Here is a 12,777-nt window from a genome sequence, read left to right on the forward strand (position 1 = left end):
GGCAATGGGAGATACCAGGAAATTGCAAAAATGCTTCCATTCTGGAAGGAAGTATTATTCCCATTTTACAGACAGGACATCTGAGGCAGAAAGTTCCTGTGTGCCACATTAAGCTTTGCTCCTGGTACTCATTGTCTCGGAGCTATTTGTGCTGCTCTGCATTCAGCAAGTCAGTAATCACAGTGAGAGGTTTAATCCATCACATGGAGAAGTATTTCTGCAGCCAGACAAGGGAACAGCATTTAGCAACAGCCAAAGCTTCCTGTAAGGAATTTATTACCAAGTCTCTGGTACACTGCATTTCTCTGACACAGGATGGGGTGATGCATTAAATCTGTACAAACCCAACAGAATTCAGGCAGAGATCATCAAAAGTGTTTTAATGATTAAACCATGTCAAACATTAACAATGTAGGTATATTCAGATGAGCCAAGGGTTTACTTCTAGCACATTTAGACAGCCTATTTTGAACATTATAGCTGCTGTACTGAGCTATGTAAAGACTCTGCAAACCAGTACCTAGAAATGAAGACACGTGCACAGGCTTTGATAATGTAAACATAACAGACACTGTGTCCTTCAAAACAAGGAATGAAACCCCACAAGGCTAGTAGGAGAACTCAGTAATTCCCTAAGAGATGTGCAAAATTTTTTAAAAAGATTTAAAAAAAAATTAAACATGTTAGAACTGGCATTTATATAAATATCAAAATCCAAGTAGTTAAACTTGAGCAATGACCAGCAGTACGTCTTGCACAATTCAATGTTTCAGAGCTTAATGAATAAAATATTCATAAGCAGAACTCCACCACGGCAGATACCAGAATACCAGCAACAGATATTGGCTTTGCAACTGACTCCTCATATGTGCAAGGCAAGATTTTACAAGGAGTAACTTTAACAAGCACTCAAACCAAATCCTCAGATAACAAGCCAAAACATTACCAGTGATATACACAACTCACATTACAGAAACAGACATTCCAGCACATTTCAGTAACATTTAAAAAAACATCAGACTGTTTAATTTTGCTTGTTTGGGAAAAAAAAAACCACCACATTTGTGTTAGGCACATTTTATAAATGAACATATGCTACATGAAGAACTGTACAAACACCAACTTAAATACAAACAATTCCATCAGAAAAGCATCTTTCTGTCTTTGTTTTTAAATACACTTCCGGTATGTCACAGTCTCAAACAGTAGCTCCTAAAACGTGGATATGGCTATGGTAGTAACACTTGAAACTCTGCCAGCTTCCATATTAAAAACCACTCTTCATTTAGCATTTAAGAATTCTCAGAAATAAGGAAAAAAAGAAAGAAAAAGAGTGAAAAGAGAAGATGGGTCCACCCTGCGTAGACTCTAAACCTTAGAGACAATATTGAAGTCTTACTGGACTGTGTGAGCGCCAATTAATTTTACATTAGTGACATTACTCGAAATAAAAAAATAAGATCTATTAAAAAGTAAAATAACTTTTCCATCTGGTTGGTGACTGTTTAGTCAGTTAAAGCCAAATATACAAAACTAAACGAGCCATTTCCAATTTCACTGTATCGCGCAGGAGATACTTAACATCGTGTATCACACAGAGAACAGTAAAATGATCAATGGATTCTTCTAAATGACTTTTTACTAAAAAGTCAGTCAACTGAAAAGTTGAAACATACCCTAATTTTTAAATCAGTAATAAGCTTTGGGCCCTGCTTTTTAATTTAAGGCATGTGTGTTTATCTACTGAAACCAGCATCGTACAAATTACCCCTACAATCACATGCATGATCTACAGTAAAAAAAATGGAGGTTTAGATTACAGTGTTTTCAAATTGTGAATTATAATTCAGCACCTATCATATTGACTAGTAAGGCAACAGCAGTGTTGGATACTATGATAATACTCCCTTCCACAGTCTATAGCAGGGTCAGTGACAGCCCAGAATTACTTTTAAACTTTAACCTACTTTTATGTTCTGTATACAGTTTCTAGGGTGTTTGCACTGGTTAAGTCCTACATAAATCAACACTATTCTAGGCAGGAATAGTTACAGTAGCTGTTAGAGTATTAGTGCACAACTCTTATTGTGCTTACAATCAGATGATTTTGTTGTTGGGGTTATCAAAATGGTTTTTCAGTTTGGTCTTCAATCCTTCCTTTGTTTCCTTTGTTTCACATTGTTCTCAAGGGAAGAAAAGCTGTTTGTGTACCCGTTCACAGTGGCTGTAGAGCCGTTCTGATACTCTTTCCTCCTCGAGGATGCCTTCTTGTTGTAAGTCTAGAATAGACGGAAAGACACATGGTTTTGCTTAAATAAATAACTTTTTCCTCACAGTCACTCTAGAAACACAAAAGTAAACTTGCATCCATCATTATTAAAGACCTTGTGCTGGAGGTTTAGTCTAAAAAGCTCTACAATTTTTTGTGTATGAGGCTATACTATGCCTTTCATTCATCACAGCAAGAGAATTAGTTCACTTGAAAAGACAAAGGCTTGGCAGGAAGATGGCAGCATTGGTAGTGTTATGAGTAAATCAGAAACAAGGGAAATGATTTTATGAGCAGACTATGGCATAAGAATACTCAAAATGACAAGTGAGGAAGGAGATTTGATGTGCTGCAGGTGCCTACCTTGAACAAAGCCAGAACAAGAAGTGGATAAACAAGCACAGTGAGGGAAATTCAGAGACAGAAATGTGAAAGGAGTTTGCACTGACAACATGGGAAGCAAAAGCTAAGAGGATCAGGGGGGGTGAGGACACCAACAAAAAGTACAGTGGAAAGAACATACATTAATTCATCTCAGTCAAAGGGGCTCAGCTGCCTGACAAGAGCATGTTTCCTAAATTGTGTGCGTGAAAGAAAGTTAAAAGTATAAGTAAAACAGATGAAGAAAGTTGAATAATATTTGGAACATACTATTACGTTTAATTAGCAAGTTCACACGCAGCAAATGATACGAACCACAGGACCGACTGAAGAAGTACAAGAAGATCAGATAGGGAAGCCTGCTATCTTTCCCCTCCATGAGTCATTTTTACCAGACCCAAAATGCTCAAATCTTTCAAGAGACATTTAAAATATGTAACAGGGTTTGCCTGTTTGGGAGCAGGAGGTTGTGTTGGCTTGGTTTTCTGAAGATGGGTACATCTTTGCACAGAGCATGAATATGAACTGCTCAGAACCACAAATCCAAGTCTGGATCTATTCGGACATGAAATCAATTTTGTACAAACAACTCAACCCCCTGATTTCCCATAAAGAAATACAAAACAAATGTCTGTAAAGGCGATCCAAGACCAGAATTATGCATGTTGGGAGTTGGGGAAGTTTCTCGGGATATAAAACAAGCATTTTCCCTTGTAAGAACAGTAATGAACAATTCCTTTGGGTCTCTGACAAGTTCACAGGCTGCTGTTTCATTTCAGACTGGAAAGCTGCTTCTTACATAAAGCTCTTCCTTCTCCCTTATCTGCAGTTAAAACTGCATTAGTAAAATACTTTTTTGTGCCACTCTGCTTACCGGAATTACTGATTGTTCTGAATTACACACACAAAACATCAGAAGATTTGAAACTGGAGGGCAGACAAAGTAGAGTACCTTAAGAATGTATGCCTGTTACTGGAAGATGGCAAAAGGCTATTTCAAGCGCATCTTCTTATAAGCAGCTTTCCAATGAGACAGAGCCAGCAGAATACTACAAACAGTCAATGAATATTACCTTTACCTGGATATAGAAATTTGTGAAGAGGATAATCAAAGAAATCATATAAGAAATCTGGAAATACAGCCACCCCTGAGGAAATGCACACGGCCAAACAACACCACAGCTGGTCTGGAAGATTGTCAGGACAAACTGAGTCTAGGGAGAAAAAACAAACGAAGTGAAATGGAGCACATTAATACAAGGAGGAAAAAATGCCATGAGTGACCCAAATCTTGTTAGTTATTTCCAAAACAACTCTAAAATATGTATTACTGTGTGTTTGACAAGTTTATCTTCTCTGTCTTACTAACAGTATAAACCTCAGTTAGCAGACATGCTGGTTGTGGTATTTTGCTGTTTAAGTGTTTTTATTTGATTATTATTGTTCCATTTTACAGCATTAGAGTAACTCATGTAGAATTGATTTATAAATATATTAGGTAACAAAGACCACCTTCTTCCTAGTGAGACCTCACTGGGGTTTGACTCTCCCATCCTAACAGAGTAGATCTGCATCTCACTACTTCAGTTGCAAAAGATTTGGGGTCACTGGGTCTACACACGGATCCTCTTCCATGGACCAGAACTGACTGGTATATGGCTCCAGTGGAAGGATCTTTGGAGTGAAGGCTGAATGGAAGCTGGAAGGCAGGAGGAGAGGGGTGGTTTATCTTCAATTATCTCCTCTGGAAAAAAGAGTTTGGTCTTCAGTGCTGTTGAGAGCATTAGGCAAAAATCATCCCTACATAAAAACTACCAGATTAGGGAATGTTTATTTAAAAAGGGAAAGTCTGTTGTGTTCTGCTCTGCTATTTTGCTGCCTTAACAGCTATGTATGCAGAGCAGGCAGGGAAGTGATGCAGAGCAGGCAGGGAAGTGACAGCAACTGTGACAATAGCCAGGGAGAGCAACTGAAGCACCCAGACACTTGCACTCTGTAGCACCCAAACAACCAGGATGAAGAACAGCACCTAAATCTGGAAGGAAGAGGACATAACAAAAACCCCAAACGAAAAACCAAACCACAAAGCAAGCTCCTCCCCCCCCCTCCCCCCGGCAATGATCCCCACTCCTGCAATACTCAGCCATCCTTTGGGAAGGAAGAGTGCTAAAAAAGTATAAATAAATAAAACTTGAGAATCAACACTCTGAACTGCTGGCAGCAAATGTTGTTAAACCCATTCACAGCTCTGACAGGGTGCTAACTGGTGGGTGGGGGTGTTGTGTTTAACAAAAAATGTCTATCTTTAGGCTTCAGTCTCCCCACCCTACAAAATGGGGAAGACAGAACACGTGCAGGTTTTCTTGTGGTGTGCTGATGTGTTACACACATTGAAACCTGGGTCTCATGCAGGATCACTAACACATGTGCCATATTGCTTAATTTTCCTGCTCTTTTCACCTCTAGTACACAGCATTTGGGCTTCATTGCTGTATACACAGGAAACAACACAAATGGATAGAAGGAGCCCAACACAGAATTACAAGAGAAAAAAATCTGCCCATTTAAAGTGCACAGACCAGAAATATTGAGCAGTTTTTAATAAACCATTTGCAACTGCATGCAAAAGTGAGACAGAAAAGCCATTGTCCTGCAGGACTAGAATGAAGGGTCTTGTTAGCTGTGGACTGTGTTGCACTCAGCTTCTGGTCTGTCATCTCAACATCAGCCTGAGCAACCAAGCAGAGAAGAGCACCCCAAGATCAAGCAGGCTTGGAAGAAAAGCTTCTCCTGCCTCCTTGGCTAGCGAGTCCCATAGACCTAGCACTGTGACTCCCACATCTAGCCATACAACACAGTGAGCTGGAGAAAGGTCCCGCTGATCTCAGCACTGATTCGTGTACACCCTCAGTCCCAGCTCCCCATTGTCCTGAAAACAGAGCAAACAGAGGTGCAGAAAGCTCAATTTCAAAGGCACTTAAAGATGTAGAAGCCTTCGTTCTTCCTTCTTCTAAACCCCACCAAAATTTTCTAACTCGGTAAAGACAGGATTTCATCACAAATACAAGAGCCCGCTGAAGAGCAAATCACTCACCAGCTGCCCCTGAGTGATGTACTTCTTCCACCACAGATAAGGACGCATCGCTGGAACAGCAGACAATCCATAGTAGGAGTACATGAGGACATGGATAAAGCTATTCAGTGTGGCACCAAAGTAAGCTAAAGAAGGGAAAAGGAAAAAGAAAGTGCTTGGCTTTGAGGAATAGGCTGTTTTACAGAAGCTACAAAAATAACCAAAATGTTACTAGTTAAAACATTATTTATTTTAAAAGGAACACTAGAGATTTATTCCCCCCGATTTTTCTTCTGCTCACCCAAGACAGTGGCTGAGCTGCTTTGCAGCTGTGGGCTTTATACCAGCCTTCCGGTTTTGTTTCCTCAAATTATTCTTTTTTACATCTATATGATGGCTTCTCAAGGGAAATGAACAGGCCCAACAATCAATACCTTCACTCATTGACTTTCAGGCTTATTTCACTTCCAGGCAGGAGCCCATTTTGTCATTTATAACCAAAGCAACAGATACGTTCAGAAACTGCAAGTTAGCCATTTTATTTGTCCTTCTTTATAGTACCTTTCTCCATTAAAGAAACTTTTATCTTGACACCATACTCCATAGAACTGTGATGACGAAGCAAAACATAAAGCTTGGAAAGGAAGGATTAAAACCCATCACTAGAAATAGCACAAAAGTATTTTCAAGACCACACAAGCACAAGATGGACTTTAAGTATCTGCACTTCTGACTGCTGTATAAACAGGGTTTGACTTCCCTGGAGGAGAACAGGGTTCCAGAAGCACACTTCTTGTAAGTTCAGAATTACTCACTGCTGACAACATGAAACAAATACAAGTTTCTATGTTGTTTGGCTCGGAAAGCAGACCCAGCCTCTTGGTCTGCACTGCCCATAGTTCACATCCACTGGACTTGAAAAGGTTTTCCTTGGATTAGGGTTCAACAAAGCCAGTATCTATAAGCTGCACATCTGAACCACAAGTAAGCTACACTAATGCAGTTAGGAAACTAAATGCTAGCTAAAAGCAATGAAATCAAAGCAAGATTGCCAGAGGGTAGCAGGATTTAGACAAGAGAGACACGGAAATCTTCCACTTAAGAAGCATTTGGTCATATTCATTAGTGCTTAGGAGGCAAGATTTTATTGAAATCATTTGTTATGGCTAGTGGTATAATGAGATTAAATCAAGAAAGCAGTATCAAGCGAACTTGACAGATGCAAGGGCAAGAGTCACCATTAGCCATCTCGCAGCTGAAACAGGTTTCTGGTCCTGACTTGGAAAAGAGTACTGTTTCATTAGAGAGTCTGTGACTACCACAAAAAAGAGAAACAAGGTTGACAGGTTTCAGACCTGGTCTGCTGCAGCTGATCAATGTCACACTGCCATACAAATTCTGCAGACTACACAGGCATGCCTTTTCTACAGGCTCTGCAGGCAACTTAATTCTTGCAACTGCCTGCAACAGTTGCAATGCAGCAAAGCAGCTTACTATGGGACAGAACAAATCCTGCAGCTGAAGGAACCAGAGGTGTTTGGTTTGACCAAAAGAAATCCAACAAGGCCCTTGTTGCAGATGTTCCCCACTAACCCAGTACTTACAGTGACCACAAGGCACCCAGTTCATAACAAACCACCAAATGTTCAGCATCGTTGCATGGTGGTAGACATGCAGAACAGTGATCTGATGATTATTTTTCCTCAAAATGAAAAAGAAGGTATCCATGAACTCAATGAGTTTGGAGAAATAGTACCACCAGAGGACACGTATGATCTAGAAAGGAGGAAAGAAGTTTTAGAAACACTGCACATTGTGGGGGCTTTCAACCCTTTTGTTATCCAAGTCATTAAAATCCAGATTCTGTCTGGCACTACTTGGACTGAAGACACTGCTGAGATCTTCTGTAATGCTTCTGCCTCAGCTCTCTCTGTAGGAGATTTGGGTACAAGGCCATAGCCACAGCTGAAAACAGGATGACAGTTTTATAAGGCTGTTGCTGTGCACCTGGAAGAAACAAGTCAATATTTAACCAGAGTGGGTCTCACACTGTTCTCTAAAGGGCCGGTCTGAACAGTGACCGGAAGAAATCATCGCACCTCAGAAAGAGAAGGGGAGTCACAAGGCACGATGGTTGAATACAGTCCTTGTTTTTTGACCTGGGAACACTTGAAAACTACTCACCAAAATACCAACCATGAATATATTGTAGATTAACTATTATGTTTGACAATGCATTGTCCTTTGTATTGTAAAAGCAGGAAAAAAAAACATACAGTTTGAACAAAATCCACATAATCAATACTGTTCTGCTCTCCACTTATGCACAAGAGGACAATTTGAAACGTTACTAACTGTAAGTCTCAATTACATTACCTTCATATCCGCTTCTCCTCCACTGTGAGTATCCTGACAGAAGAAATTGTATCCTCCTTCCCATACTCCTGTCACCAGCTGAGAAGAACAAAGAACAAAGTGTTATTTGGGGAGAAGGCTGCACCCCGCAGCGCATGTAAACCTCCACAGCATCTCTGTGAAGACATCTGGTGCCAAGGGATTCATGGGCCCTTGAGTGTGGCATTATGTTGAATTCAAGCTCCAAGCAGTGATCAAATCATAGTGGAGGGTGAATTAACAAATTCTTCCAGTTGGGGTATACCAGAATAAAAACAGGAAGTAGCATCTTACTTCTACTTATCTCACATAGTGTGTGTTTTGCACAGTCATATTCCAGACAGATTCTCAAGAAATATCTTTTCTTCCTGGCTGATGATCTCATTGTCAGAGAAAGTGAATGGCCAGGGCAAAGTAAATATGTTTTTATTCTGATTATTAAATTTTTTTAAATAAAAAGTTACATTTTTAAGGAAGGTTTATACACAGAGATCTGACTACAATTTTTTCAGCCATGCAACAGGGCAAATCTTCAGCTTTGCTACCTTTAACAGCTAACAAGCGATGTTTCACCATACTGTGATTCTTCCAGATCTTAAATAATTCACTCATCCCGAGTACATTACATCCTTCCCAATACAAGTGACTTCCTTTGCAGGATACACCATTGCCTGCCTGACTTCCTGGCATAACAAATAACACCTCAGACATGATGGTGTTACTTTTAAGGGTCATGACCAGCTATTAGTCACAAGAGGATGATGGGGAGCCGAGGGGCTGGCTGAAACCTCCACAGAAGCAGGAGGGAAGCTGGACATCTGCATCCCACCCTTTCACAGGTGGGAGACATATGGACAGATTGAGGTGGGTTGGGAGGAGATGCAACGACTCCCAACCTCAATATCAAAACAGAAGGATCACTGGATGTTGCGTATAAAGATGTTTTTCCTTGTGGGAATAGCATGAGGAGAGCAGTAACAAATTTAGATGATTCCCAAGTGAAAAGAAAAGTATTCTAAAGGCAGAGACAGATACCCTGCACAAGCAAATTGTCCATTTTTGGCCTTATCTAAGCTTGTGCGGAATGAAAATAAAAGCTTTGCAAGGCTACAGTGGAAAACTCTTTGTACTATAAGTCATTTAAATGATCGATTGATTAAAGGACTACAATAACTGCCATGATTAAACGCTGCTCAAAACTGTGAATGAGAAGCTCATTCTAAAAGGTAGATAAAGATTATCACTTCAATGATCTGCCTTTTCCTGATGTTATTTCTTTCATGCCTCATTTTGTCCCTAAATTAGCTTCTAAAATACCCAGTCAGCGTAGGTCACTATTTTTTGACCTTCTAAGATAGAATTATTGCCACTATTTAGGAAGGGGAAAAAAACCACATCTTGTTATATCATAACATATAGACCTGGAATTACCTCATGCATTAGAGATAAGTCAATACCACCCTGCCACAGTGAGCGCAGGGCAGCCACATACATCAGTGGCTGACCCAAGCAATTTCTCTATCCAAGCAGAAGGGGCATGCAGCCACAGGAGGACTTCTCTCCTGGCTGTAAGAGCAGGCAGAGCTGTGCAAAGCACACTGGTTTAAAATCAGTACCCTACTAGAGGATCAGCTACATCCTGGAGCAAGCCCTGCACCACTCTGCTCTCAGGGCACTGAGGAAAGCCTGCACGGCTCTGCGGGTGCCTGCCAGTCCCGCAGACGGAAGACCACATTGTGCTGCGATCATGTTGTTAAGAGCTTACAGATGTTTTCATACAGTTATCTTAGCTCAAGGAAGCGTTAGGATAGAAGGATAATCACAACGTTTATATTGCAATTAATCCAAATAGCATCCATCACTAATACTGCAGTCCATAAACCTCTCCCAATAATGGCTAGCGTAGTGAAACACAAATAACTTTCCCTGAAAGCAATGTAGGTTCACTACATAAAGATAACACAACCAAAGGTCAACAGCAAAGGTCTGGATGGATCCTACCTCTCTGAAGGGCAAAGATATCAGTGCAGCAACAAGTAGCTTCAGCTAAACCTGAATACTCCTTTTGTTTCCAGAAGCACATATAATAATATGCTACAAGCTGTGATATTCTCACAGCTACAGGGGTTTAAATGATAGAAGCAAAGCAACATTTGTAGGAAATGGTAACATCTTTTAATATCATATAAATACTATAGTTACAAAAATAATTTAATCCCTCCCTTTCTAGAAGGAACTAAATGGTGAAAAGCTGCTACTGCTATCCATGAACTGCTGCTGCTGCTGCCCACAACCTTGCCTGGGGCAAAATGCAACACACCGACAATCGTTTTCCAGAGCTACCCAGCTGCTCCTTTGCCTGACACCACTATTTCTTGCACCCACAATACTTTCAGCACATGCTGGAAGGCTTCAGGAAACAAAGCAGCTGGCCACGAACAGTTCCCAAATGGCTGTGTTATGCTCAAGGCTGGTCATACAGCACCAGGGAGCTGCTTATGTACACCCAGAAAGCAACAGATGGAGGTGTCATAAACTGCCAGTTAGTGCATTTAAGTCATTGCTCATGCTTAATGCGGTCTGCCCCAGGACAACCAGAGTTTCTTACTTCTCCTTACAGCTTCTGTATAGCAGGTCTCAACTTGCCCAGCAACAGAGGCTCGGCAACTCCTCAGCCACCCTAAGCTTGAGACAACCTTTCCGTGCCCACTGTCCCTAGGAATCCTTCATTTCCAGGTTGGCAGGAGCCCAGGCTTGCTTAACGGCATTGCTGATGCACAACCATAGGCGTATCTTCTCTTGAGAAGTTAACCTGTCCAGAAAAGGCTGACTGTAATCACTTTCACAAGAGTATGCGATTTTCAAACTACACAAAAAGAAACAGCTCCTTCATAAGTCAATTAAAATGGTGCTCAAAGTCATTGTTAAGTTCCTGGGCTCAGGGGAAAGCCCTGCAGCTCAAGGTCGCTTTTGTGGTCAAACACCTTGTACTTCCTTCCTCTGCATTTAGTTTTTTGTCTTCAATATAGAAGAAGCTCTCATTTTGTAATTCTGTTGCAAATGTTTTAAAATGCTGTGGCATGTGTGGCTCTTATCAACTCCAATACCAAAATAAACCAGCACACTAACACCAGTCTCACTGGGCTGTGGGAGAGGTGTTACTGGGGAGAATTTTGTTTTCTTGTGATAAAACCGAAGCCTGAGACACACTGGAGAGGGGCAGATAAGGGACACAGCACTGCATCACGCTGTGATGAATTTACAAGCTTCAAAACAGGGTTAAATTTGAGTGAAAAGAAACCAAACTTCACATCTCTGATCAAAAAAGGCAAATGCCTGCAGAGATAAGAAACTTTATCTTTACATGAACACAGTCACCTCAGGAGAGAGATAAAGGCTTTGGGACCTGTAGAGAAAGAAAGGGGAGGGAAAAGAACAGCCTTGGCAGTGAGCTGTCACCGGGGGCTCACATGCCATGGCAGCTCTTCATTGAGTCCCTTCCTTCCTAAGCAGGGTGCACCCCTTAGGAAGCTTTTCTTACGGCATGAACAGTACTTGCCTCCTCAGGAAAACCTTAGGCTCTCCTCAGGCAGATTCGGGAGGGAATTAATTTTTCAGATGAAGGAAAAGGACAGTAAAGAGATCATACAAAGTGAGCCTTCACCACTGAGCAGCTCTCTCGAACGTAAGTGCACATGGTCCACATCAATTGGCTACAGTATGAATAAAATATATTCTCAAAATAAAATAGTTCTACATCCATAAAACTGGGTACCTGGCATCTCCCTGCTTTGCCAAATTACCCAGCTGAGACTCAGGTAGAGAGGCATGCGCCCTACTCACTACAAGACAACCTCTTCTGCTCTCCTAGGCCTGCCTTGCCTTTTATATTGTCTGGAACGAGCACAGTCCACTACTCTGTTCTGCTAGTACCAGAACACAGCCCAGTTAGTAAATGCACAAACAAATAATTTACAGCAAGTACCAACCAAAACTATCTTAGGAATTCCACATAAGACATACGGTTTCTAGTGATTTTAAAATAGTATGTTATATCAGTAGATCAAATGGTGCAAATATACAATAACTAGAATTATACAAATCCTACAATGCAAATTTTCTCCCTCCCTCCCTCCCTCCCCCCCCCCCCCCCATAATTGCTTACAAACATTCAGATGTAAAGGCCAGAAAACCAAGCAGGTCATTTTTCTCATCCTAGTTTGGAGGATGCCTCACTTTAACATCTTGTTTTGGTCATAAAATACTTAAACTGAGCTGTGATGCTATGAATCATGACCAGAACCACCACAGCTGTAACTCAGGAAAAACTCCAAAGCAGGTTTTCAGGTCTAACATATACAAGCTATTAAAGCAGCTTATTTTCAGACAGGCTACTAACCAAGTTCATAAGTGGTGATGTTTAATGACTTTTCCTCAGTACAGGACTGAAAAGAGTTTAATCCAGCTGAAACTCGAAGTGACAATGAGGAAGAGAACAGTGAGTTAAATCTATTTTTTGAATGCTGCTCTTCACCATTTTATCTTAAGAGCGAGTACATGTACTATAAAGTGCTGCTGATACACGGCTACCCCTTCAAAGCCAGATTCCATGGCTTACATGATCTGAGTGCGGGTATCACCTCTTTACACAGACACGGGT

At 41.0% G+C, this 12,777-nt stretch overlaps 1 protein-coding gene across 1 annotated transcript in view; it reads right to left on the reverse strand.

The window, feature by feature from the left end:
- Positions 1-365: 365 nt before the first annotated feature.
- Positions 366-12,777, reverse strand: part of ELOVL5 (ELOVL fatty acid elongase 5) — a 39,102-nt gene continuing 26,690 nt past the window's right edge. The window contains exons 4-8 of the mRNA XM_057414004.1: positions 8,100-8,177; positions 7,328-7,499; positions 5,745-5,869; positions 3,730-3,864; positions 366-2,279 (exon numbers count right to left, since the gene is read on the reverse strand). Coding sequence (XP_057269987.1) covers positions 2,148-2,279; positions 3,730-3,864; positions 5,745-5,869; positions 7,328-7,499; positions 8,100-8,177 — 642 coding nt within the window. The 3' untranslated portion in view covers positions 366-2,147. The remainder of the gene's footprint in view (positions 2,280-3,729; positions 3,865-5,744; positions 5,870-7,327; positions 7,500-8,099; positions 8,178-12,777) is intronic.

This window comes from Pezoporus wallicus, unplaced genomic scaffold, assembly GCF_028554395.1.
Source record: "Pezoporus wallicus isolate ANWC-B61680 ecotype Strahan unplaced genomic scaffold, APGP_CSIRO_Pwel_v1 contig_6428, whole genome shotgun sequence".
In the NCBI taxonomy this organism is placed as follows: Eukaryota; Metazoa; Chordata; class Aves; order Psittaciformes; family Psittacidae; genus Pezoporus; species Pezoporus wallicus.